General features: G+C 42.1%; 1 protein-coding gene and 1 long non-coding RNA gene across 3 annotated transcripts in view; one reads left to right on the top strand and one right to left on the bottom strand.

The window, feature by feature from the left end:
- adamts17 (ADAM metallopeptidase with thrombospondin type 1 motif, 17) overlaps positions 1 to 26,247 on the top strand; it is a 679,121-nt gene that overhangs the window by 450,304 nt on the left and 202,570 nt on the right. Inside the window, exons 14-15 of the mRNA XM_068017704.1 lie at positions 1,502 to 1,629; positions 5,271 to 5,391. Of these exons, the coding sequence (XP_067873805.1) occupies positions 1,502 to 1,629; positions 5,271 to 5,391 (249 nt within the window). The remainder of the gene's footprint in view (positions 1 to 1,501; positions 1,630 to 5,270; positions 5,392 to 26,247) is intronic.
- LOC137352381 (uncharacterized) lies at positions 818 to 26,011 on the bottom strand. 2 transcript variants are annotated; one of them, XR_010969697.1, is made up of 3 exons: positions 25,955 to 26,011; positions 6,614 to 6,735; positions 818 to 3,806 (listed from the first exon to the last, which is right to left on the bottom strand). It is a non-coding gene; the product is annotated as an uncharacterized lncRNA (long non-coding RNA). The 2 variants fall into 2 exon arrangements; XR_010969696.1 differs by having other exon boundaries at positions 25,605 to 25,969.

The raw sequence follows: 26,247 nt of genomic DNA on the forward strand, positions 1-26,247 counted from the left end.
CTTGATTCCCTTGCCTAACAGGAATTTACCTACCCCTGCCTCTACCACCTTCTGAGGCAGAGTGTTCCAAAGTCGCACAACCCTCTGAGAGAAAAAATTTCTCCTCATCTCTGTCCTAAAAGGGCAACCCCTAATTTTAAAACAGTGCCCCCTAGTTCTGGACTCATCCACAAGAGGAAACATCCTTTCCACATCCACCTTGTCAAGACCGTTCAGGATCTTATATACTTCAATCACCCCTCACTCTTCCAATCTCCAGTGGAGACAAGCCCAGTCTGACCAATCTTTCCTCAAAAGACAACCCACTCATTCCAAGGTATCAATCCAGAAAACCTCCTCTGAACCGCCTCCAACACATTTACATCCCTCCTTAAATAAGGAGACCAAAACTGCACACAGTATTCAAGATGTGGTCTCACCAATGCCCTGTATAACTGAAGCATAACATCCTTACTTTTATTTTCAATTCCTCTCGTAATAAAAATGGAGGTGTTACCAGACCAAGAGCTAATGTAGGTCAGCAACAGCACCTTCCATTCTTGATTTGAAATAATACTTTTGATTTGGTATTATTATAATAAGCTAGAAAAACAGGGCAATTTAGCAGCAGAGAAGTAGAGTTGGTCAATGTCTAGGAGTTGCTCTGCAGAGGAGCTGGGAGACGTGAAACTGGCGTCACTGCTGGCAGACCTGTGTAATTATATTGTAACAAGTTTACGTTGGGAGTTTCCAATATAAATACAGATATAGGAATATAGAATGGGGACAAAAATGTGATCTGAAGATAAAGTTTTATAGACAGGAAGCATTTGGAGACATAAGATTTTTATTATTGATAATACTTGTGAGACATTCTACATTGGCAACATCCCACAAACAGCAGTGAGGTGAATGAGCAGTTAATCATTTTTTACTGTTGATAGTTGAGAGAGGAATGTTAATCAGGACTCCGGGAGAACCTTCTACTGTTAGTGTCTTTAACGTCGACCTGAACCGCTAGAACAGAGTGCACTCACTTGAACAAGGACAATTTTGCGTAATCATATTTTGGTTAGAGAGCCTCACCCATCAGCAAGGAGCATCAGGAATTGAGGTGCCTGCACAAACTCCAGATGTGGGACTGGCCTCTCAACAGGAGCAAGATTATCCCAAACATCTAATACAAGAGGCAGCACTACTGGCAGTGCAGCACTCATTAGTGTACTGGAGCACCAACTGGCCTGTGAATTCAAACACTGACATGTACTTTAACACATAATCTTCTGACCCATGGAGCAGAGTGCAATTGTTATGCCAGCTACACCAAGAATTGTTTAAGGATCTGTTGCATTTATACGTCAAATGTTAGTTTGATTTAAATTCAATCACTTAACTCAACCCTATATATTTTGCTTGTGAGTGTTTAAAATATGAGACTGATATTTCCTTGAGAGTTGCACAGAGTTAATAACCTGACTCGTGATCAAACTTTGCTGATCAGAACTACATTTTCCCATTTCAGACAAGCCTTGCGCTTTGTATTGCTCCCCATTTGGAAAAGAGTCCCCTGTCCTGATAGCTGAGAGAGTTCTTGACGGTACTCCTTGTGGGCCCTATGAGACGGACCTTTGTGTGAATGGCAAATGCAAGGTGAGTCCCAGTGAATATTCCTTTGAAAGAATATCCACTCTGTTGTTTTGCCTCAATGAAAAATGACTAATTCATTACTAGGATGATATTTGGTTACAGGTTGACACATTCACATCAAATTCCTTCGTTTCCAGGTTTATTAAAGGCTTCAGAATATTTTTTGATGTCTCAGTGAAAAGTCTCAACAAAGGAATCTCATAAAAACACATTAATAGGATACTATCAACCCGTAGGGTGTTTCTATCATTCATTAAGTTGAGTGTTGTCATGGAGACCATTTCAATTGTGCTCTACCTCTCTATTCAGTGACATTTTCAAGGAATGTGTTTCCTAGTGTCAAGTGGTGTGTTTTAGCTCCATTTGAGATCACATTCTGAACACAAATGAGTAACAAATCAAATTAGCAAAGCTGGTCTGGAAGATGGGTTTGTAGAATACTTTTGTGACATTTTCCTGGAACAATACATTGTGGAACCAACTAGGGATAAAGCTATTTTATATCTAATATTTGGCAATGAAGCAGGTTTAATTAGTAATCTCATAGTAAAAGATCCGCCAGGAAATAGCGATCACAATACAGTTGAGTTCCATATTAAGTTTGAGAGCGACATACTCCAGTACTAAACAAGAATCATAAACATAAACAAAGCCAATTACATAGGAAAGTTGGCTAAGATTGATTGGGTAAATAGACTAAAAGGTATGGCAGTTAATAAACAGTGGGGAATATTTAAAGAAACCATTCAAAATGTTCAACAGAATACATTCCATTAAAAACAAAAATTCAGCAAGTTGGATCCATGTGTGGCTTACCAGAAGTAACCAGATAGTATTAGATTAAAAGAACAAGCTTATAATGTTGCTTAGAATAGTAGTAAGTCTGAGGATTGGGAGAGTTTTAGAAACCAGGGGCTGAATTTTCCCAGCCCATTAGGGTCTGGCTAGGAGGTAGGAAGGCTGGCAATATGGCAGGGGAAGCCGTTGGGAGGGGAGCCCAATGTCTTCCCGCCACTGTGGCATACTGCCACTGGTAGGCATCTCAGTGGCTTAGCAGTCTACTGGTGGCCAATTGAACCAATTAAAGGCCACTTTCTGCTCCCACGGGCCATTCTTTTATTTTTTCATGAGATGCTTGCATCACTGGCAAGGCCAGCATTTGTTGCCTATCCCTAATTGCCCTTGAACTACCTCTAAATGTTAATGTTCAGGAATGTTTGGGTGTACTTGTACAAGGAACAGCGAAAGTTAGCATGCAGGTACAGCAAGCAATTAAGAAGGCAAATGGCATGTTGACCTTTATTGCAAGGGGATTGGAGTAGAAGAATAAGGAAGCCCTGATACAATTTACAGAGGCTTTGGGTGAGACAACACCTGGAAAGCTGTGCGCAGCTTTGTTCTCCGTGTTTAAGGAAGGATATGCTCGTATTGGTGGCGGTACATTGAAGATTCAGTAGGTTGGTCCCTGGGATGAGAGAGTTGACCTACAGGCTGAGTAAATTGGGCCTTACTGTCTGAAGTTTAGAAGAATGAGAGGTGATCCCAGTGAAGCTTACAAGTTTCAGCTATGAAGAGACACTGAAAAGGTTAGGGTTGTTTTCCTTAGAGCGGAGAAGGCTGAAGGGGGACCTGATTAAGGTATACAAAATTATGAGGGGCATTGATAGATTAGATAGGATGAAACTTTTTCCCTTAGTGGAGGGGTCAATAACCAGGGGACATAGATTTAAGGTAAGGGGCAGGAGGTTTAGAGGGGATTTGAGGAAATTTTTTTTCACCCAGCGAGTGGTTGGAATCTGGAACGCACTGCCTGAAGAGGTGGCAGAGACAGGAACGATCACAACATTTAAGAAGTATTTAGATGAGCACTTGAAAAGACATAGCATACAAGGCTACAGGCCAAGTGCTGGAAAATGGGATGAGAATGGTGCATTCTCTATGGCAACGCCTCTACCAATCAGAGTCCACTTGACAACCAATCAGCACTCTCTTCTCATACGGTATAAATTTGTTGCTTTCCCTTACATTGGTATTCTTGCGAATTGTCCTGATGAGTGCAAGATGAAAAGCTTCAAAAAAATGTCTCTGGTTTAAGCAATACTAAAAATAAAGTTGTTCAAAACAGCTGTCAGAAGCATCCTGGCCATTCGCACAGAGCTGTTCAGAATAGATGTGCCTGACTGTGTGAAAGAGAAAGAGGTTTATTATAACATTCTGCAACCTGGACAGAACAGGTGTGTTCTGCACTCAGGGTAAGCATCTCACTGACTGATTATTGTGCTTAATTTCACTTGTTGAAAGCAGATCCTGTTATCACTAGGACATGTACATAGATTCAAAGAACATGTGTGGCGGCTGGGCTGAGTATTTCCTTTATTTAAATGTATCATGTTAAAATACAATTCCAGATTCATTTGGCTATAAGATGTCTGTTTAAAGGTCATTATCCTATTTTATGTTAAGCTTGATCTTCAGGATTTGTAATAGCATCATGAAGAAGACTTTTAAAACATTTTTAAACCAGTAATCTCGTTTGTAAAGAGACAGACCTTAAAAATAGTATGTCATCTTTTTATGAAACTAAAATCTGCACTGTTTACCTTTCCCCCACTGTAATGAAGGATTCTGTGGAAATACATAACCCTGTCTCAGTGGAATTTGAACCGGAGACTAATGGATGATAATGGGCTTGGCTCAAAACTCAGGCATTTATGTACTTTCTGGAACCAATTGAACAGAATAGTCTGCTTGGGAAGATTTAGGAAATGTTTATAACTCTTTCCAATAACTTTGTGTGTGTGTTTTTTTAAATTTAAGTTTCTGGATGGGATAAAGATTTAATAACTGGAAATCAAAGATAATTGTGAGAGGGTAATGATTCTTCTATTTAGTGAACCTCAGGTCATTATCATTGATGCAATATGTCAATTTTACCCTATGGCTGGGAATTATTATTCAGTATTCTTATCTCCAAAGCCTGGTTATTTTCCAGTGACTTGTGTGAATTTAATTGAGGTTTTCACATAATAGAATGCGCCCAAAAAATCAGACAGGTGTTTCAGTTCATTGTGACATTTCTGCAATACCAATATCGTTGCGGAGTTTGCAAGTCCTCCCTGTGGGTTTTCGCCAGGTGCTCCGGTTTCCTCCCACAGCCAAAGACTTGCAGGTTGATAGGTAAATTGGCCATTGTAAATTGCTCCTAGTGTAGGTAGGTGATAGGGGCATTGAGGGAAGGTGGGGATGTGGTAGGAATATGGGATTAATGTAGGATTAGAAAAATGGGTGGTTGATGGTCGGCACAGACTCGGTGGGCCGAAGGGCCTGTTTCAGTGCTGTATCTTTAAAATAAAATAAAAATTTTTTAAAAATCGTGGCCTGATATACTGAGTAACATCAGTTGACGCTCTGTAAAATAAGCCAAATTTCATATGAACCTGATTTTTACCTGGTAACATTCTGTTGAGCTAATTAGCAGCATAGTTAGGACAGCAATATAGGTCTCAGGCCCTGTTGTGCCATAATATTCTGCTCATAATAAAGCCCAAGGTATCCGGAAACAACACCAGGAGATTGCCTGTAATTAAATCTCGCTGAGTTTTATTATGGAACCAATAACAGAGACACCTGTTTGTTATTAACAGAAGATTGGCTGTGATGGAATCATTGGCTCAGCAGCCAAAGAGGATCGCTGTGGGGTGTGTAACGGTGATGACAAGTCCTGCAAGATCATCAAAGGAGATTTCAATCAAAGCCGAGGAATGGGTGAGGACAAAAAATAGAGGCCACTGTAGCCAGCCTTTTATCATCTTCCGGAATGTCTGGCTTAACAGTGCCGTGTTTATAAAACCCACACATTGTAGTGACATGAAATCCATTTGGACAACAATAAATATTTAGGACTCCTTTAGGCTACAGGCTGTTTGGGAACTGTTTCCTTGGCAGATCACAAAGCTAATCATTGTGTTTTGTTATATGAAAATCAAACTCAGTATTTTCATGTAGTCTAAAATTACTACTAACCGAATTAAACTGTGACCATCATATTAGATTTCTAAAGTTGTGGCCAGTTTTCCTATTAGCAGGTAGAGCAGAGCTGAGTTTCCAGGAATCGTGGAGAGGAAAGATGGAGTTCATTATGCCAGCACTGTGCTCTCATTCCCATTCTCCTGGGATTTCCAGGACTTATCCGAATGGGCAGACTGGGACCTGACCTGCACAGTCATGGTATTGCTCGGGAACCTGAGATGGAAGGGAGCCTTCCTCGCTCTCTAGACTCAATTCCCTCCATGTGCATCCGAGGAGTGATGGGGTGGAGGCGGGCTCCACAACACTGCTCATGGGACTTGTGCATGGCTCAGACCAGAGGTCGGAGGAGGCCCAGAAATGACACACAGAGCAGCACCACAACAAGTGAGTCTGTTTCTCCCCTCCCCCAAAAAGGCTCCTCCGACCTGGGGCCTTCTGACAGCTGATTCCGTGTGCCTTGAATGCCCTAAACCAACAGCGGCAGGCGGCAAGCCTCTGCCGGGGAACATCTGCGCCATACTGCACCCCTCCAGTGCCCAAGTGAAGGTGATGGGCCCTGAGGTTAGATTATGTATTTAGAATTTTACAGCACAGAAAGAGGGCATCTAACTATCCACCCAGTTTCAATCCTCCTGCTCTTTCCCTGTAGCCCTGTAATTGTTTTCCTTTTCAAGTATTTATCCAATTCCCTTTTGAAAGTTGCTATCGAATCTACTTCCACCATCCTCACAAGCAAGCAGTACATTCCAGATCATAAAAACTTGCTGCGTTAAAATAAAAATGTCCTCGTCTCCCCTCTGGGGGGTTCTTTTGTTAATTATCTTACATCAGTCTTTTGATGTTACCAATTTTCCTGCTAATGGAAACAGTTTATCCTTATCTACTCTATTTAATTTATAAAATACTATTTTCTTTTGGTACATCACAAAACAGTTTTTATATGAAGGATGTGGATTACCTGGCTGTCAAAAATAATTTTTCTTCTTTTTGCAATGGATGTAGTAAGATGAGAATTGTTTAGAAGCTTCTATTGGAAACCATCTAGATGTCTTGAAGAATGTTGGAGGGACAGCGGTGCAGCTTTGGAGTTTAACAAAATGGAAAGAGTAGATGATGAAAAATCCATTCTTAAAATAATTTCATTTCATTTTTTGAGGGCATGGTTATGGCACTGCACTAGCAATCCAGAGTTCAAATCCTATCATATGCAGTTGTGAAATTCAATTCAATAAACCTGGTAAACATGTGGGTTGGCACCAGATAAATTGAGCATGAAACTGCTGGATTGTTGCAAAAACCCAACTGGTTCACCACTCTCAGGGAGGAAAACCTGACACCCCCTATCCAGTCCAGCCTACATGTGACTCCAGTCTCATACCATGTGGTAAGCACTTCATGGCCTCTGAAACTGACTTTACTCAGTTGTAAATAAATAGTTGAGAAGGGCTCACCATTGCCCTCTCAGGGCATCTAGGGGTGGGCAATAAATGCAGCCTTGCTTTTATCCGGAAAGCCAATCAAAAAGATGTGCCCAAAATTTTCAGAGGTGTGGTTTCCGCAGGGCATAATGGTTGGAATTCATGGGGTAGCCTGGAAATGCCCTGGACACACCCCAATGTGGTCTTCTGGTGTGGAGAAGGCAGATGGAGGACACACTTACTTCCCCACCCCGAACCAGAATTTGGACAACTTGTTAGTCGGGGCCTAGCAAATCTGTGTTCAGCCTGAAATTGCACAACCCACCCACTTGTTCCCCATAAAATTCTGGGTACTTGAACTGTTTCCCGAGCTACATGAATTATGTCATGCCTTCCAAAGCGTACGCCATTCCCCCGTGTTACTAGTGTAGGTGTCTAGATGTGGAAATGTACCTTCTGATTTGTTCAGAATGGACAAGCATTTGAATTCACTTTTAAATATCCAGCAAAAAAAAGCTGCTATCAGTAAAAGTGACCATGAAGCTGTCATCAGATTGTGGAAAAACCCAACTGATTCACTCATGTCCTTTAGGGAAGGAAACCTGCCATCTTCACCCAGTTTGACTTATATGTGACTCCAGTCCCTCATCAATGTGCTTGACATTTAACTGTGCCGGGCAAACCACTCAGTTCTATAAACCACTACAGAACAACCAGGGATGGACAATAAATGCTGGCCTTCTCAGTAATGCTGCACATTCTGAGAATTATTTGAACAAAGGTCCTGCTCTGTGACTCCTATTTGCAAAATATTTACTTCAAGGCAATGGGTTAAATTTCTGGGGTGGGTAGGGGGAAGGATTGTCCTGCTTGTGCACCATTTTTCTAGCATTTCCATGGATTTTTAGTCAAACTTATGTGAACAAGCAGGAAAACCCCATGGAAACTCATCTAGATAACTTGAAAACTTAGACAATTACTGCATTTGTAATTTAAGATACATCATGTTGCAGTTCAGACAGTAAATTGTAAATGTATGAAACTAGAATCCTGTTTTGTAGTTGATTGGTCTTGGAATATAACTCACTTCCTGGAGTTTGGATAAAGGGTAAATCCACTTTAATAAGCCTGCTACTCTTCTGACTGCCACACAATTGGCTACTTCCGACAGGATTCACATGTAGTTCCTTTTATAATTTTTATTCTCCATTTTTTCAATTTAATAGGTTTTCTGAAACTAGCCAAAGCCCCTCCTTCAACATGGTTGTCCCTGCAGCCTGATGAGGAAGATCAGCAGCTGTGGCATGAACACAGTACCAGCTCTGTCCTGTAGCTTCATAGATAGTCTTGAGATGTTTGTTGGCTAAGCAGTGTCAGCTGGTACTTGGGCTGAGACTCGACACCAATGTGATGCATACGGTTTCATTTAATAGACTATCAGACATGGGCATAATGGGCTGAATGGCCTTCTGGGCTGTAAGATTCGTTGATTTCACTCTTCAAATGGCTGATCGATGTGGGTCAACTCCCAATTGCATTGGCTATTAATAACTGTTGGACCTAGAGGCTTTAAACCTAACTTTCATCCTCCAGATGTTAGTCCACTCTTGTACTCTAATTGGAACCGCTGTGGCAGTCAGAATGTCTAACCATGTTACTGATCAAAGTACCTTTAATGTGATCCATTGATCAATGTCCAAATGGCTTGTAAGTCTCTTGATATAATCATGAAAAAGTACCATTGACTGAAAATTATTTGGTTGCTGAAAAGGTCTGTATTTCATCAGCAAACAGCTGATGATCAGGGAGATCTGTACACGAACCATGTATTTTAGGCTGTTACAGCCACTCTCCTTTCCGGTCATTTTATATATTTACTGAGCATTTTTCTGGAACTATGGTAGACCAGTGTTACTGACTTCCGATCAATTTAATTTTTTTTTTATTCATTCATGGGATATGGGCGTCACTGGCTATGCCAGCATTTATTGCCCATACCTAGTTGCCCTTGAGAAGGTGGTGGGGAGCTGCCTCCTTGAACTGCTGCAGTCCATGTGGGGTAGGTACACCCACAGTGCTGTTAGGAACGGAGTTCCTGGATTTTGACCCAGCGACAGTGAAGGAACGGCGATATAGTTCCAAGTCACGATGGTGTGTGACTTGGAGGGGAACTTGCAGGTGGTGATGTTCCTATGCATCTGCTGCCCTTGTCCTTCTACCTGGTAGAAGTCATGGATTTGGAAGGTGCTGTTGAAGGGGCCTTGGTGCATTGCTGCAGTGCATCTTGTAGATGGTACACACTGCTGCCACTGTGCGTCGGTGGTGGAGGGAGGGGATGTTTGTGGATGGGGTGCCAATCAAGTGGGCTGCTTTGTCCTGAATGGTGTCGAGCATCTTGAGTGTTGTTGGAGCTGCACCCATCCAGACAAGTGGAGAGTATTCCATCACACTCCTGACTTGTGTCTTGTAGATAGTGGACAGGCTTTGGGAAGTCAGGAGGTGAGTTACTCGCCACAGGATTCCTAGCCTGTGACCTGCTTTTGTAGCCACGGTATTTATATGGCTGGTCCAGTTCAGTTTCTGGTCAATGGTAGCCCCTCGGCTGTTGATAGTGGGGGATTCAGCGATGGTAATGCCATTGAATGTCAAGGGCAGATGGTTAGATTCTCTCTTGTTGGAGATGGCCATTGCCTGGCACTTGTGTGGTGCAAATGTTACTTGCCACTTATCAGCCCAAGCCTGGATATTGTCCAGGTCTTGCTGCATTTCTACACGGACTGCTTCAGTATCTGACGAGTCACGAATGGTGAACATTGTGCAATCATCAGCGAACATCCCCGCTTCTGACCTTATGATTGAAGGAAGGTCATTGATGAAGCAGCTGAAGATGGTTGGGCCTAGGACACTGCCCTGAGGAACTCCTGCAGTAATTTCATAGAATTGTACAGCACAGGAGGACATTTGGTCCATTATACCTGTGCTGGCCCTCTGAAAAAGCTATTCAATTAGCCACACTCCCTGTTCTTTGACCATAGCCCCTGTAAGTCTTCTCTTTTTGAATTACAGCAAAACCTCATCCTACCACCACGCGCAAATAACAGACAACTGTAAAATACAGGCACTTCACGATCGTCACAAATATTTTATAAGAAACAAAGGCACTCAACCAATGGACAATTACACATTATAGTCAGCCTTCAATTACCTGTCCTTATATACTTAAGTCTATTTTGCACCTTAAAATGTGGGACAGTGAAACTTTCCTAAGGTGATGAGCTCAAAGCTGAATATAGTGCTGCAAATGAAGTCTGACCAATGATCTTTGTAACTACAGCAATAATTTTTGGTTTTACATTGGAAACTGCTTGTGAAAAAACCCAATATCCTGACAGCTTTTTAATCACTTTCTGATGTAAAGACACTGATGAATCAGTGAATAGATCAGTGTTGGGTAACGGCATTTGGGAACGGGACGTAGTGAACTCTCTTCTAAAGCAAAAGAAATCACCAATCATCTTCTACAACTAATCTGGAAACCAGAAATAAAAGTACAAAGTGCAGGAAAATACTCAGTCCAAAAGACAACACTGATTCCTCTACTTGGCTCATGCAGTATGAGGCGGACAAGAGTGGTATGGGAAGGATCTTTCCTTGGTCTGTTTTTTGTAATTCATTCTCGGCATGTGGGTGGAACTGGCAAGGCTGGCATTTTAGACCTTTATTGCCCATCCCTGGTTGCCCCTTTAGAAGGTGGTGGTGAGCCTTCTCCTTGAACCATGACAGTCCTTGTGGTGAAACTGCTCCCACAGCACTATTGGATAGGGATTATCATGATTTGAATCCATTGACATTGAGTGATATAGTCCAGTCAGGATGGTGTGTGGCTTGGCGGGGAACTTGCAGGTGATGGTGTTCCCATGCGTCTGCTGTCCATGACCTTCTAGGTGGTAGAGGTCCCGGGTTTGGAAGGTGATGCTGAAAAAGCCTCGGTGAGTTGCTGCAGTGCCTCTTGTAGATGGTACACACTGCAGCCATGATGCACAGTGGTGGAGTGAGTGGATGTTTAGGCCAGTGGATGGGATGTAAATTAAATGGCTTGCCTTGTCCTGGATAATTCTGAGCTTCTTGAGTGTTGTTACAGCTACACTCATCCAGGCAAGTATTCTATCACACTCCTAACTTGTACCTTGTACGTGGTGCAGAGGCTTTGGAGAATCAGCAGATGAGTTATTTTCCATATAACTCCCGGCTTCTGACCTGTTGTAGTAGTCACAGAATTGATGTAACTGATCCAGTTCAGTTTTTGGTTAATGGCAACCCCCAGGTTGTTGATGGTGATAAAACATGATGTAAACAAAATGTTAATAGGGAGTCGAGTTAGGCCTATTCTTTTACAGAAACTAATCTGGGACAAGATTAATTGGCACTTGGAAAGTATGGGATAATAAATGAAAATCAGCACAATTCATCAAAGGCAAACTGTGTTTGCCTAACTCAATTCTGTCCATTGATGAAGTAACAAAGGGCATTGATTAAGGTTATGTATAGGAACTTTCAAAAGGTATTTGATAAAGTACCACATAATAGAATTATAGCCCATGACAGTAGCAACATGGATATGAAATGGATTAAGAGATTGAAATTAGAGAGTATTGGTGAATGTTCTTTTAAGATTGGAGCAAGGTATGCCGTCATGTTCCCCAGGGATTGGTATTAGGACCACTGCTCTCTTTAATATATCTTAATGATCTGGGTTTGGGTATACAGGGCATATTTCAATGTTTGCAGATGACATGAAACTCAGAAATGTAGTGAACAATGAGGAAGATAGAAACAGACTTCAGAAGGACATAAACAGACTGATGAAATGGGCAGAAGAAAATTAACACAGAAAAGTGTGAAGTTATGCATTTGACCACAAGAAATAAGAGCAGGTGTGGGCCATGTGGCCCCTCAAACCTGTTCTGCAATTCAGTAAGATCATGGCTGATCTTCTACCCCAATTCCACTTTCCTGCCCTATCCCCATAGTGATTCCCTTAGTGTCCAAAAATTTATCAATTTCAGTCTTCCATATGCTGTTCGACTGAGCATCGACAGCCCTCAGGGCAAAGATTCACAAGCTCTGAGTGAAGAAATTTCTCCTCATCTCAGTCGGAACACAGTCCACCCAAGGAAAACAGCCCCTCAGCATCTACCTCGAGCCCTCTAAGAAGTTTGTACATTTCAGGGTAAATCGTATTTAACCAACTTGCTAACGTTTTTTGATGAGGTAACAGAGCAGGTTGATCAGAATAATGCTGTGGTGTACATGGACTTCCAAAAAGCATTTGATTTGATACAGTGCCACGCAACAGACTTGTGAGCAAAGTTATAGCTCATGGAATAAAAGGTACAGTAATAACAGGGGTACAAAATTGGCTGAGTGACAAGAAACAGAGGGTAGTGGTTAATGGATGTTTTTCGGGATGGAGGAAGGTTTGTAGTACAGTTCCCCAAGGGTCGGTGTTAGGACCCTTGCTGTTCCTGATATATATTAATGAGCTAGATCTTGGTGTACAGGACAAAATTTCAAAATTTGTTGATAATATGAAAGTTGGAAACATTGTGAAGTGAGAAGGATCGTGCAGGACGCCAAAAGGACATAGAAAGGTTGTTGAAATGGGCGGACAAGTGGCAGATGAAATTTAATGCAGAGAAGTGTGAAGTGTTTCCTTTTGGTAGAAACAATGCAGAGAGCAGATATAAAAAAAGGTTGAGATTCTGAAGGAGGTGCAGGAGCAGAGGGATCTTGGTGTATATGTGCATAAATCATAGAAGGTGGCCGAAAGGTTGAGAGAGCAGTTAATAAAGCACCTCCTCTCTCTATCTCCTCCTTGAAGACGCTCCCTAAAGCCTGCCTCTTTGACCAAGCCTCCTTATGTTACAGGTCTCAATTTTTATCAGATGATGCTCACTTGAAGTCCTTTCAGATGTGGAATTGAAAGCTATTCTCAGTAATGGCGCCTTGAAACAATCATCGATTGTCGTAAAAACCCATCTGGTTCACTAAAGACCTTTAGGGAAGGAAATCTGCCATCCTGACGTGGTCTGGCCTATATGCGACTCCAGACCCACAGCAACGTGGTTGACTCTTAAGTGGTCTCTGAAATGGCCTAGCAAGCCACTCAGTTGTATCAAAACGTTACTAAGTCTCGCCAACTTTAAGGGCATTTAAGTGGTCATTGGATAGACATATGGATGAAAATGGAATAGTGTAGGTCAGATAGTTTCACAGGTTGGCGCAACATCGAGGGCCGAAGGGCCTGTACTGCGCTGTAATGTTCTATGTTTAAAAGGAATGAAACCGGACGAACCACCTGACATCGACCTAGGTACCGGAAACAACAACGGCAAACCCAGCCCTGTTGACCCTGCAAAGTCTTCCTAACTAACATCTGGGGGCTTATGCCAAAATTGGGAGAGCTGTCCCGCAGACTAGTCAAGCAACAGCCCGACATAGTCATATTCACGGAATCATACCTTACAGACAATGTCCCTGACACTGCCATTACCATCCCCAGGTATGTCCTGTCCCACTGGCACGACAGACCCAACAGAGGTGGCGGCACAGTCGGGAGAGAGTTGCCCTGGGAGCCCTCAACATTGACTCTGCAACCCATGAAGTCTCATGGCATCAGGTCAAACATAGGAAAGAAAACCTCCTGCTGATTACCACCTACCGACCCCCTGGGCCGATGAATAAGTGCTTCTCCATGTTGAACGCCCATTGGAAGAAGCACTGAGGGTGGCAAGGGCACAGAATGTACTCTGAGTGGGGGACTTCAGTGTCCATCACTAAGAGTGGCTCATTAGCACCACTACTGACCGAGCTGGCCCAGTCCTATAGCTGCTAGACAGGGTCTGCGGCAGGTGGTGAGAGAACCAACAAGAGGGAAAAACCTACTTGACCTCATTCTCACCAATCTACCTGTCGCAGATGCATCTAGCAATGACAGTATTGGTAGGAGTGACCACTGCACAGTCGTTGTGGAGACGACGTCCCATCTTCATATTGAGGATTCCCACCATTGTGTTGTGAGGCACTATCACTGGGCTAAATGAGACAGAATTTGAACAGATCTAGCAACTTAAAACTGGGCATCCATGAGGCACTGTGGGCCATCAGCAGCAGAATTGTACTCAACCACAATCTGTAACCTCATGGCCCAGCATATCCCCCACTCTACCATTACCATCAAGCCGAGGGACCAAACCTAGTTCAATGAAGAGTGCAGGAGGGCATGCCAGGAGCAGCACTAGGCATACCTCAAAATGAGGTGTCAGCCTGGTGAAGCTACAACACAGGACTACTTGCATGCCAAACAGCAGAAGCAGCATGCGATAGACAGAGTTAAGTGATCCCACAACCAGTGGATCAGATCTAAGCTCTGCAGTCCTGCCACATCTAGTCGTGAATGGTGGTGGACAATTAAACAACTAACCGGAGAGGGAGGAGGCTCCACAAATATCCCCATCCTCTGTTAATCTGTTAATTGTGTATCAATGATTTGATTATATGCAGGTGAAGGGTGTTAATTGGGGTCTTAGCAGATCACTTATAAGCAGACACTGACTGAGACTGGTGGAGGGTTTGAGTGAGGAGCTACATGTTTGTAATCCTTTTATTCTGCACAATAAATGTGAAACTGAGTAAATATAGGGTCCAGCATTATCCTTCCATAACAAGCTTTCTGGAGTTTAATATCCTCAATGATGGAGGAGCCCAGCATATCAGTCCAAAAAACAAGGCTGAAGCATTTGCATCTATCTTCAGCCACAAGTGCTGAGTGAATGATCTTGGCCTCCTCCTGAGGTCCCCAGCATCACAGATGCCAGTATTCAGCCAATCCGATTCACTCTACGTGATAGCAAGAAATGGCTGAAGGCACTAGATACAGCAAACGCTATTAGTCCTGACAATATTCTGGCAATAGTACTGAAGATCTGTGCGCCAGAACTTGCCATGCCCTTAGCCAAGCTGTTTCAGTACAGCTACAACACTGGTATCGACCCGGCAATGTGGAAAATTGCACAGGTATGTCCTGTACACAAAAAGCAGGACAAATCCAACCCTGCCAGTTACTGCCCCATCAGCCTACTTTCGATCATCAGTAAAGTGATGGAAGGAGTCGTTGACAGTGCTATCAAGCTGCACTTGCTCAGCAATAACGTGCAAGTTGACACGCAATTTGGGTTCCGCCAGGGCCGCTCAGCTCCTGACCTCATTACAGTCTTTGTCCAAACATGGAATAAAGAGCTGAACTCCAGAGGTGAGGTGAGAGTGACTGCCCTTGACATCAAGGCAGCATTTGACCGAGTATAGCATCAAGAAGCAAAACTGAAGTCAATGGGAATCGGGGAAAACTCTCCACTGGTTGGAGTCATACCTAGCACAAAGGAAGATGGTTGTGGTTGTTGGAGGTCAATCATCTCAGCTCCATGACATCACTGCAGGAGTTCCTCAGGGTAGTGTCCTAGGCCCAATCATCTTCAACTGCTTCATCATGACCTTCCCACCATCAAAAAATCAGAAGTGGGGATGTTCTCTGATAATTGCACAATGTTCAGCACTATTCGCGACTCCTCAGATACTGTCCAGATGCAGCAAGACCTGCACATCATCCAGGCTTGGGCTGACAAGTGGTAAGTAACATTCATGCTGCACAAGTGCCAGGCAATGACCATCTGCAACAAGAGAGAACATAACCATCTCCCCTTGCTGTTCAATGGCATTACCATCACTGAATCCCACACTATCAACATCCTGGGGGGTTATCATTGATCGGAAACTGAACTGGGCCAGCCATATAAATACAGTGGCTACAAGAGCAGGTCAGTGGCTGGCGATTCTGTGGTGAGTAGCTCACCACCTGACTTCCCAATGCCTGTCCACCATCTACAAGGCACAAGTCAAGAGTGTGATGGAATACTGTCCACTTGCCTAGATGAGTGCAGCTCCCACAACACTCAAGAAGCTCTGCATCATCCAGGATAAAGTAGCATCCCATCCACCACCTTCAACATTCACTCCCTCCATCACTGACGCACAGTGGCAGCCGTGTGTACCATCTACAAGATGCACTACAGCAACGCACCAAGTCTCCTTCAGCAGCACCTTTAAACCCGCAACTTCTACCACCTAGAAGGACAAGGGCAGCAGATACCTGCAAGTTCCCCTCCAAGCCACACACCATCCCGACTTGGAACTATATCGCCGTTCCTTCACTGTCGCTGGGTCAAAATCCTGGAACTCCCTTCCTAACAGCACGATGGGTGTACCTACACCCCAAGGACTGCAGCGGCTCAAGAAGGACGGTCACAGCCACCTTCTCAAGGACAATTAGGGATGGGCAATAAATGCTGCCCTAGGCAACGATGCCCACATCGCATGGATGAATAAAAAACAAATTACATTTCCCCACATTATACTCCATCTTCCTCCTTATTGCTCACTCAATCTGTCTATATCTCCTTGCAGCCACTTTGCATCCTCCTCAGAGCTTACATTCCCAACTAGCTTTGTATCACCAGCAACCTCGCATACATTACACTTGGTCCCCTCATCTAGGTCATTGATGTAGATTGTAAATATCTGAGGCCCAAGCACTGATCCTTACAGCATCCCGATAATTACAAGCTGTCAAACTGAAAGTGACCCTTTTTTCCTACTCTTTTCTGATTGTTAACCAATCCTCTATCCTTGCAATCCGATGAGCCCTAACCTTGTGTAACAACCTTTTGTGTCGCACCACAATTTTGAAAATTCAAATATATTACATCCACTGTCCTGCCAGTTGCACTCTCAAAAAACTATAATCGATTTTTCAAACACAATTTCCCATTCATAAACCCTATTGACTCTGCCTAATCATATTATGCCTTTTCTAAGTGCTCTGTTACCACATCCCCAACAGTAGATTCTAGCATTTTCCCTACAACTGATGTCAAGGTAAATGGCCTGTAGGTCCCTGTTTTCTCTCTTCCTCCTTTCTTGAATTGCAGGGTTACATTTGTTAACTTCCAGTTCACGAGGACCGTTCTAGAATCTAGGGAATTCTGGAAGATCAAAAGCAATGCATCCACTATCTCTGAGCCACCTCTTCTAAAACCCTAGGATGTAGGCCATTAGTCCAGGGTATTTGTTGACTTCCATCCCATTAATTTCTCCAGAACATTTTCTTTATTCATATTAATTACTTTAAGTTTCTCACTCTCATTAGACCCTTGACTCGTGCTATTTCAAATATGTTTTTTCTATCTTTTACTGTGCTTCTAAGTAGGAAGAACAGGGGAAGATAATTCAACTAAATGATATAATTTTACAGGTGGTGTAGGAACAAAGAGATCTGTGGGGGCATGTACACAAATCTTTGAAGGTTGTTAAAAAAGCATATAAGATCCTTTGGTTTATTAATGGAGTACAAAAGCAAGAATGTTATGCTGAACCTTTAGAAAACACTGCTTAGGCCTCAGCTGCTGTAGAGTGTTCTATTCTACACACTACAGTTCAGGAAAGATGTCAAGGCCTTGGAAAGAGTGCAGAAGGGATTTACCAAAATGATACTAGGGATAAGGGACTCCAGTTATGTGGAGAGACTGTAGAAGTTGGGTTGTTCTCCTCAGAATAAAGAAGGCTAAGAGGAGATTTGATAAAGGTGTTTAACATTATGAAGGGTTTAGGTACAGTAAATAAAGAAAAATTGGTTCCAGTAGCTGATGGATCAATAACCAGAAACCGCAGATTTAAGGGGATTGGCCAAAGAACCAGAGGTGACATGAGGAAATGTTTTTACGCAGCGAATTGTTGTGATCTGGAATGCACTGCCTGAAAGGACGGTGAAATCAGATTCAGTTATAACTTTCAAAAGGAAATGGGAAGGGTTTTAGGTTAAAGTTTATGTACTTTGGGGGTTGGAAGGGCAGGTGGATAAGGTAAGTGTGTAAGTGTTTTGGGGGGGGGAGAGGGAATGCAATTAATTTTATGGTTATTGGGGAGGGTGGGAGAGGGGCAAAATAAATATATTTTTTAAAAATTCACTGTTTCTTTAAATATGTAGAGCTCAAGGTCCTTAAAAATGGCATCAGCGCCTGCGCAGAGGCAGCTGAAGCTATTGCCGGGGCAGCCAGCCCGTCCTCTCCATGTGATCGGGGGGGCTGGGCCATCCCAGCTATTTACATGAGTTGCCGGAAAAAAAGGGGGAAAAAAAATTAAAGGCCTATGGGGAAAGAGCAGAGGAGATGGCACAGCCGAATGGCTTCCTTCTGTGGTGTATCAGTCTAGGGGCTGAAATTTATACTCCTGCTGCCGAAATTAGCAGCAGGCGAAAACAATGACGGCCCACGCGGCACAGAGCCGCCATGATCCTAAGCGCGGCAACTCATTTAGATAGCTGGGGTGGCCCCCCGCCTCCCCCCCCCCCCCGATCACATGCAGAGGATGCTCTGATGCCATTTTTAAAGGACTTTGAGCCTTACAGTTATATTTAAATATTTAAACAAACAGCGAATTTTTTAAAAAACATTTATTTTGCCCCTCTCCCACCCTCCCCTACACCAATGATGTCACTTTGACCCCGTTTCCCACCACCCCCCCTCACACTGAGAAACTTGCCTACTCCCCCCTCCCCACTAGTGTTCCACCTCGTTTCCCCGGATGGGGAACTGAAGGCGCAGGATTGCTGGCCAGCGGCAAGAAGATCACACTGGGACAGACGGCGGGAACGTGCGTATAATTGATGCACTCATTTACATTTATTTAAATGCCATGCAAATGGCGTTTCCGTCGCTGAGCAGTGGGTGGGGAGGTCGCCACAAGGCCTCGCCGCCATCAGCAATATCGGGCCGGGCCCTCCCAGTGTCGGGGTGCATTGCGGCCCTGTCCCGTAGGCATTTTCCAGCCCCACCCATCACGAACCAGATGTTTGGGGGTGGGGGGGGGTGGGTGGGTCTGTAAAATTCAGCTCTTGGATTTTGTTTAGAAGTCCAGCATTCCAACACTGAAGGTATTCAGCCACTGGTATAAATATTAAAATACTTTTGGGGGAAAATGAAAGAATATTTGAGCAGCAATTCAACATCTCATAAATCTAAGAGAATCCTTTCTGTTCTGAATCAGAATCAACCTATTGATACTAGCACCTGTTCAGTTCCTGTTGCTTGGCTGATTTTAACTTTATCAAGTAGAATTGAATTTGAAAAGTAGATTGATGGAAAAGAATACTGTGGCTTCAACTGAGAGTTTCTGTAACACTGTGCTTTATGATGCTTGGCACTACTGGCTCATTATAAATCTTCCATACAGCAATGAGCCTTCCCAACTGAGTGTATCTTCAGAGCACGCATGCTATGGTACCAATTTATTAAGGTCTCATCTGTACAGATAGAATTCGTTGTTAAATTATTTTCAATCAAGTTTGGTCACTGAATGGGAACAAGGTGCATGGGGTGTTTTTGTATCTGTGGCATGACACGCACTCAGTCATGCACCTTAAAGTGATCTATTAAATGCTGGGTGTCGAACTTATGACAAAAGGAACATTTGTTTGAGAAGGCTCGTTCTGTGCAGCATTTAAAATCTGGATTCCCATCACTCTTTATGTAACCGTAACAAATGCAATCCTTGCGGGAAACTGTTCTTTGAAGGTCGGTTTAAGATTGATTCAGAATGTAACGTTCTATTCAAATCACGTGACTTTAGTCTTTGTAATAAAACATTAAGATGAATGGAGAAATAATGAACATGCAGTTGGAGCCAGATGCATTAGGAATGGTAATATTATATCATCCCATTGAGTTAGTTTGCATTTTCTAATTCCCTGGAAACAGAGTAATTGATATCTTACAGGCTGTTGTATCTGCTTACCTGTCAATGAAATGAATGTGTCTTTAAAACTGCTATATTAACTTACTATAAACTTTTTACTGATTTCACCTCACTAGGCATTGTACCGCTTTGATAAAGGGCAGACTTGACACATCTGCTTTAATTCAGCTGTAGCTGAAGCTCTAACTTAACAGCATAAGAAATATGAGGAGTATGGCCCTTCGAGCGTGCTCCACAATTAATAAGATCATAGCTGATCTTCTACCTCAATTCCACTTTCCTGTCCTATCCCCATATCCCTTGATTCCCTTAGTGTCCAAAAATCTATCAATCTCTGTCTTGAATATACTCAACGACTGAGCATTCACAGCTCTCTGGGGTTGAGAATTCCAAAGATTCACAACCCTCAGAGTGAAGAAATTCCTCCTCATCTCAGTCCTACTGGAGACTATGACCCCTTGTTCTAGACTCTCTAGCCAAGGGAAACAGCCTCTCAGTATTTACCCCTCTAAGGCTTTTATATGTTTCAGTGAGATCACCTCTCATTCTTCTGAACCCCAGGAAATATAGGCCCATTCTATTCATTTCCTTCTCATAGGACAAACTTCTCCTGCCAGGAATCAATTGAGTCTCACTCAGCTCTGCTCCTCCTGTTTGGTGATGTGTTTGCCTTATTTATGAGGGCTAGAAATTGTCACATGGATTGTGTTTAAAGTCGGATACATCCCTCTACAGGATGCAGGTCCATTCACTCCCAATTAACTGTTCCCATCAAATGATATTAGCTCCATTACCAAGAAGAAATTAGTTCAATATCCACCTGGTAGAATGTGGGTTGCGTTCTGACCAGTGTGATGATGAATTTAATACAGTAATAATGCGTTTTGATTTTCAAAAGCAGATTCACACCCGAGGCTGCAGAATTCTGTATCTCTGCAATTCTTAAAGGAGACATGGGGTTTTTGGGCACCTCTAAATCAGTAGATTGTCTGTCCTTGTAATGGAAGTCTCGTGACAGTGAGGCTTATTTTAACTTTAGGTTATGGTGCTAATCATGCATTATTGAATTAGCTGCCCGTTATCCACCCCACCACAAGTTCTCTTCTCTTGGAATGAGTGGAAAATGGGACCTAGTGTATAACTGAGCTAAGTCAATATTGCCCATTGTACACCATTGGCCAAACTATCCAATGTTTCTTTGATATTTTTATGACCGTTGATTGTGGTTAGATTAGCTACAAGCTGTGTCCTGCTTTTCTGCTTCTACAAAGTTAAGTAATAATTAGCAAAGCTCAGAAAATTCTCCAACAATCCCTCCTTTTATCATACCATGATAACACAATATCATCGTATGTGGAGGGGAGAGGTATTTAAAGTAGTCATTGAAGCATAATATCTTTCCTGCCATCGCGCTGTGCCAGCCGCAAGGCCAAGTTAGCAATACATGATTGATTAATCTCAGCTTAAATGTCCCCATAAACTCTGTTCTTAAAATTCTAAAATTCTGTTCTCACAGTCCCCTCTTGACTCTTCTACAACCCTTTTAAGAATCCTTCCCTTGATCCCACCTAGGTGCCTTTAATGGTCTCTATTTGTCTAGAAACAGCCTTCAACACCCGGAGGGGTCGCACTCAATACGTTGTCTGCTTATATCACAAGGGGGCAGCGGGAACTCTGTAAAGGCATACGTTTTGCAGGGGCTTCAAATACTTGTTTACAACATAAAAGATGGTACACTTGTACATTTACCATCTCAATTAAGCATCACTGTTACATTATCGATTGTATAAACATAATACAATTTCATAAAGTACATTGATCATTCATTTGCTCACTTTAAGTATATATGAAAAGGTTATACAATTACCCTTTTTATGGCATAACTAATTGTCCCTCCTTTTACAGAGCAAGTTCAAACACTAATTGCTTTTCGGGTAGCTGTTCAACCTGTGTTCATACATCCTCTTGCATTGCCTAATTAATTTCTTAAGTTGCCAAATTAAGTATGTCACATCTAACACCATGATACCCAAAACCACTATCAGGACATGGGAGATAATTCTAAACCAGGGGTGTATCCGCACGTCTGACCCCCAGTTCCATAAATCCTCCTGCCAGGTAGAATCATTTATCTTGTCAATCTCATCTTGTAGCATCTTCGACTGTTGTTCCAGCTTGCAATGGCTTCCAGCTGCTGTCTCTCTTTACCCAAGCGTGTGAGCAATGGCTGAATAGTATATTCATATTCTCGGAATAATTTGTCAAATCCTCCTTAATACTTTCTGTCACAGTTATCGTTTCTGTCTTTTGTTTATGTATTTCTACCAACTCCATCTTCCCTACTCGGGTTGGTATTTGTGGGTTGAACCAAAATGTACTGTTGCTCACTGGACAAGTCCGTTTATGTCCATACTGGGACTCCTTCGCTGTGGTGGTGAAGCAATATCTCCCCTTTCCCATATAGGCCACATGGGTTAGTTCTGACAATGCTTTCCCAGCCTCCCTGGTGCAATTTACAGTGGCATTAAATCCACATTTTGATTCTGCCGTTTTATATATAGGATGAGGACATATGATCACCTGGTTTTCCAGACTACACTCAGACAATGGACAATGTTGTTCCAATTACCTCTTTTCCAATTTCCATAACATAGGGTAAAATATCATTGTATTTTATGTAATCTTTTTATCATTTTCTCATTACCAAATTCCTGTCTCAACAATTGTTACAGTAATACCTTGTACAATTCTCGGGTCTTCTCAGGGCACCAGCCAGGTAGCTGGATATCTGAGAAAATCAATATTACCGGTACCAACTCAAGCTTTACAATATCATATACAATTTTATTCGTTTTTTATTATCGCAAGTCCATTTTCTGGTCCTGTAGTCAATGCAAGGCAAGGGAGACCAGTCACTTGTGGCTGTTGGGTCGTAACATTACTCGTCAGTAATTCGAATGTGGGGTTAACCGTGGGGGTTGGTGCTTCTTGTCTGTTTAATCTCACAACCTGAAATAGGAACTGTCTTTTTTAGAGCTTTAATATCTCGCGCTAGGGGGAGTTCGAGGATTGGCTGCTCTCACTTTTGCTCTGTCTCATGCTTTCCCTGTGTTATTACTATTCCCAAATAAGAAACCTTTTCCTTCATTATCGGTGCCATTTTCAGCTTAACTTTCACTCTAACCTTCTTGAAAGAAGGTGGAATATCGATGGATTATTATAAAATCCCTGGGAGAGACACGTCCAGATATACTGTTGTCCCTTGAACGTAAATGCAAATTTATTTTGACACTCTTGTGCCAACTGTATGGACCAGAACCCATTGCTAATGTCCAACACAGTAAACCACTGATTTGCTATTTTCTAAAACTTTGATTGTCCTCTTAAATATCAGATAAATTTCCCTTTTAGTGCTTTAAAATAACCGCTCATATCAGTTAAATTTTGTTTATTGATTCCAATTTCTTATGCCCAGACTTGGTTGTACTTTTTGTACGTTAAGGACAGAAGTGTTTGCAACTATCTTTCCTTCTCAAGCATTTTGTCTCATTGATAAAGGTGCTATGATATTTGATGTCTGCAATTCAGTTTTAAATTCTCAAAGCTGCTGGTTCTCTTGTTGTGGCATCAGTTCTCATGTGGCCTTGGAACCTGCCGTCACCTGCTTAAAAAGAATCCATTGTGGCTCTGCCCCTGAGCTCAATGGGTTAATTTGTCCAATTCTATCTGTTAACTTAGAAACGTAAAATTTGTCAATGTCCAATATGTATAAATTTGACTCTCAGCAATGCAAAAATCTGCAGCGGGTTAAGTTCTTTGTTTGTCTCCAAGGGGGCGGAGCAAAACATTCTCAGCTTCGTCACTTTACGAAACCTTTCTTTTCTGATCGAAAAGAACTATCTATTTTAAACCTTTTCAATCCTTTTGGTATCCTTAGGGTTTAAGAACAACAAAATCATGTGTAACATTTTTCAACTTCAAAGGAAAGCATCTCCATCAGGAAAGACAGCATTTTAGATTAAACTCCAATTGTTTCCAAACTTTTTGTATCTTTTGTAAGAGGTTCCTAATCCAAGGATTTTACAACAAAGATGATTCCAATTCCAATTCACTGCAATAATATTTTTTTTTAAATTAAAACTGCTGATGTTATATGAGTGAGTCCCACGTCCGGAACTTAAGACTCCTCCAAAACATGACATAATAAACTTGAAAGTTCATTGTGGTTGCAAATGACATTTCCAGTTCTTCAACTTAAACAGGTCAATTAACCTTAACAGTATTAATTCAATTCAGACTTATTAACTTATAATACTTATTAACTACACACAGAACAGAATAGCACGTGCTTATTTTAAAAGATAGGTAAATTACATCATTTTCTTGCTCTTTCTTCAGGCGCCTTTTCAAATGACTGTAATAAAACCAAAAACTAAAGAAAAAGTTATTTAACATTCTTACAACAAAAGACTTAACACTAGGTCCTTACACAAACTTTAATCTTTTTAAACAGACAGAATCTTTCCTATATCTCCTTTTCTATCCTTTCTTTCCCTTAAAACAATATAACAGTCAGTAAAACATGTCTTCAAATTTAGACTGTAAAATAAAACAATAGCAGAGTTTCCAATTAAAACAATGTTCCAAACCCCAAATTAGATTTCTGCCAGACATCTTCAGATCTTCAAGGCTGAAGCTTATCCCTCAGAAAATTGTTCATTGCCTTTTCACAATTGCAAAACCAACTAAAAATAAAACTTTAACTTAAAATGTAATTCAATTTTATATCCCATTCCTGGGTGCACGACACTAAATAGAAATGAACACACTGAACAATCACTTTTCACAATCATTCAATTCCAAACAACATAATCGAATTCAATTTTCAACATTAAAGCCAGACAACAAAGAGTTAACAACAGTCAGTTTTACAGAACACAAACTGTACATCCCAGATATTCAATTCATTCATGGAAGCTTCCAACATTCTCACAATTGAATCAAAGACACCGTAACTTGTTTTTACTTTAAAACATACCTATCTTTAAAACACATATTTACCGTGGCGCTTCTGCGTCTCCTTCGAGGGGGCAAACGGACGTGAGTCGCCTTTCTCCAGAGGACATGGTTTACTTGTCCTCGGGGGCAACCCTTCCTTCTTGGAAGCCATTTAGTCCACTCTTACTTCTACTTTCTCAAAACCTTCTAATTTTACGAGTTAATTTCTATGGAGTAAACAACATTAACACAAACAAAAGACAAAACCACACACAAGGAGACGAACAGGCGCAGTCAATGTTAAATTCTCAAGGTCAGCTAACCAGCTCATCCCTGTCTCTTCAGGTCAACGGTATTTTCGTTCTCCAACTCTTGTCACCCGCATCTTTCTCTAGGGCCAGATCAGCGGGTGTACTCAGGAGCCCCGAAAACGTGCCTGTTAGGTCAATTTGGTAATTTAGTTACAGCCCCAGTCATCTCTGTCCCATATCTTGTCACCGCATTTTACTCACTTCCCATGTGTGAGATTTAGCTTCATATACTCAACGAGATCAGTTATTCGGCCCAGCCGTCTATTGCAGATTTTTAAATTTACTGGATTTTCCACTTATCTACTTTTCAACTTCACCTCGCATAATTACTCACTTCCCATGTGTGAGCTTAACTTACTCAATTTTAGAACTTTTCTGCTCAGGTTTCAGCCAATTCTTCCTTGACCCCTTTGTTCCCTTCGCCCATTTAATTCCTGGCCTTCACGTGGGACCTAATTGTCCTCTTAATTCCGGCTCAGGCTGGGTGATTGGGATATCAGGGTCGCAGAAAAGTTGACTTACCCCTGATCCTGTTAATTATTTTTTTTCACTAGGTTCTTTTGGATCCCGTGAACTCAGGGATCCTGCCGACTACGCCAAACTGTTGAAGAAAATCCAGATTGTGCCCAATTGCTGAACAAATTCTCCGGACTCAGACGTTGAGAACAAACACTTTATTGCATGATATCATGGGGAATAACACCTTACCTAAATGCGGTTCAGTGCTACTCCCCCAAAGAGCTACAGATCGCCGTGGATTTATATAGTATAAACGAGGCAGAGCTAACAGTTTCACAATTAGATAAACACCCACAAGACTGCCTACGTAACGGTGCACCATGCAGGGTCCGAGGTCAGCAAAACATCAGTTTCAACAATAACAAGCTAGTTCCTTAATTCAATGCCCACTCCAGACACCATATCTGGCCGTAACGTCTGATTGTGGTTAGCTGCTCTGTCTACATTTTATGACCGTTGGTTGTGGTTAGATTAGCTACAAG

The sequence above is a fragment of the Heterodontus francisci genome, chromosome 38 (genome assembly GCF_036365525.1).
Source record: "Heterodontus francisci isolate sHetFra1 chromosome 38, sHetFra1.hap1, whole genome shotgun sequence".
Taxonomy (NCBI): domain Eukaryota; kingdom Metazoa; phylum Chordata; class Chondrichthyes; order Heterodontiformes; family Heterodontidae; genus Heterodontus; species Heterodontus francisci.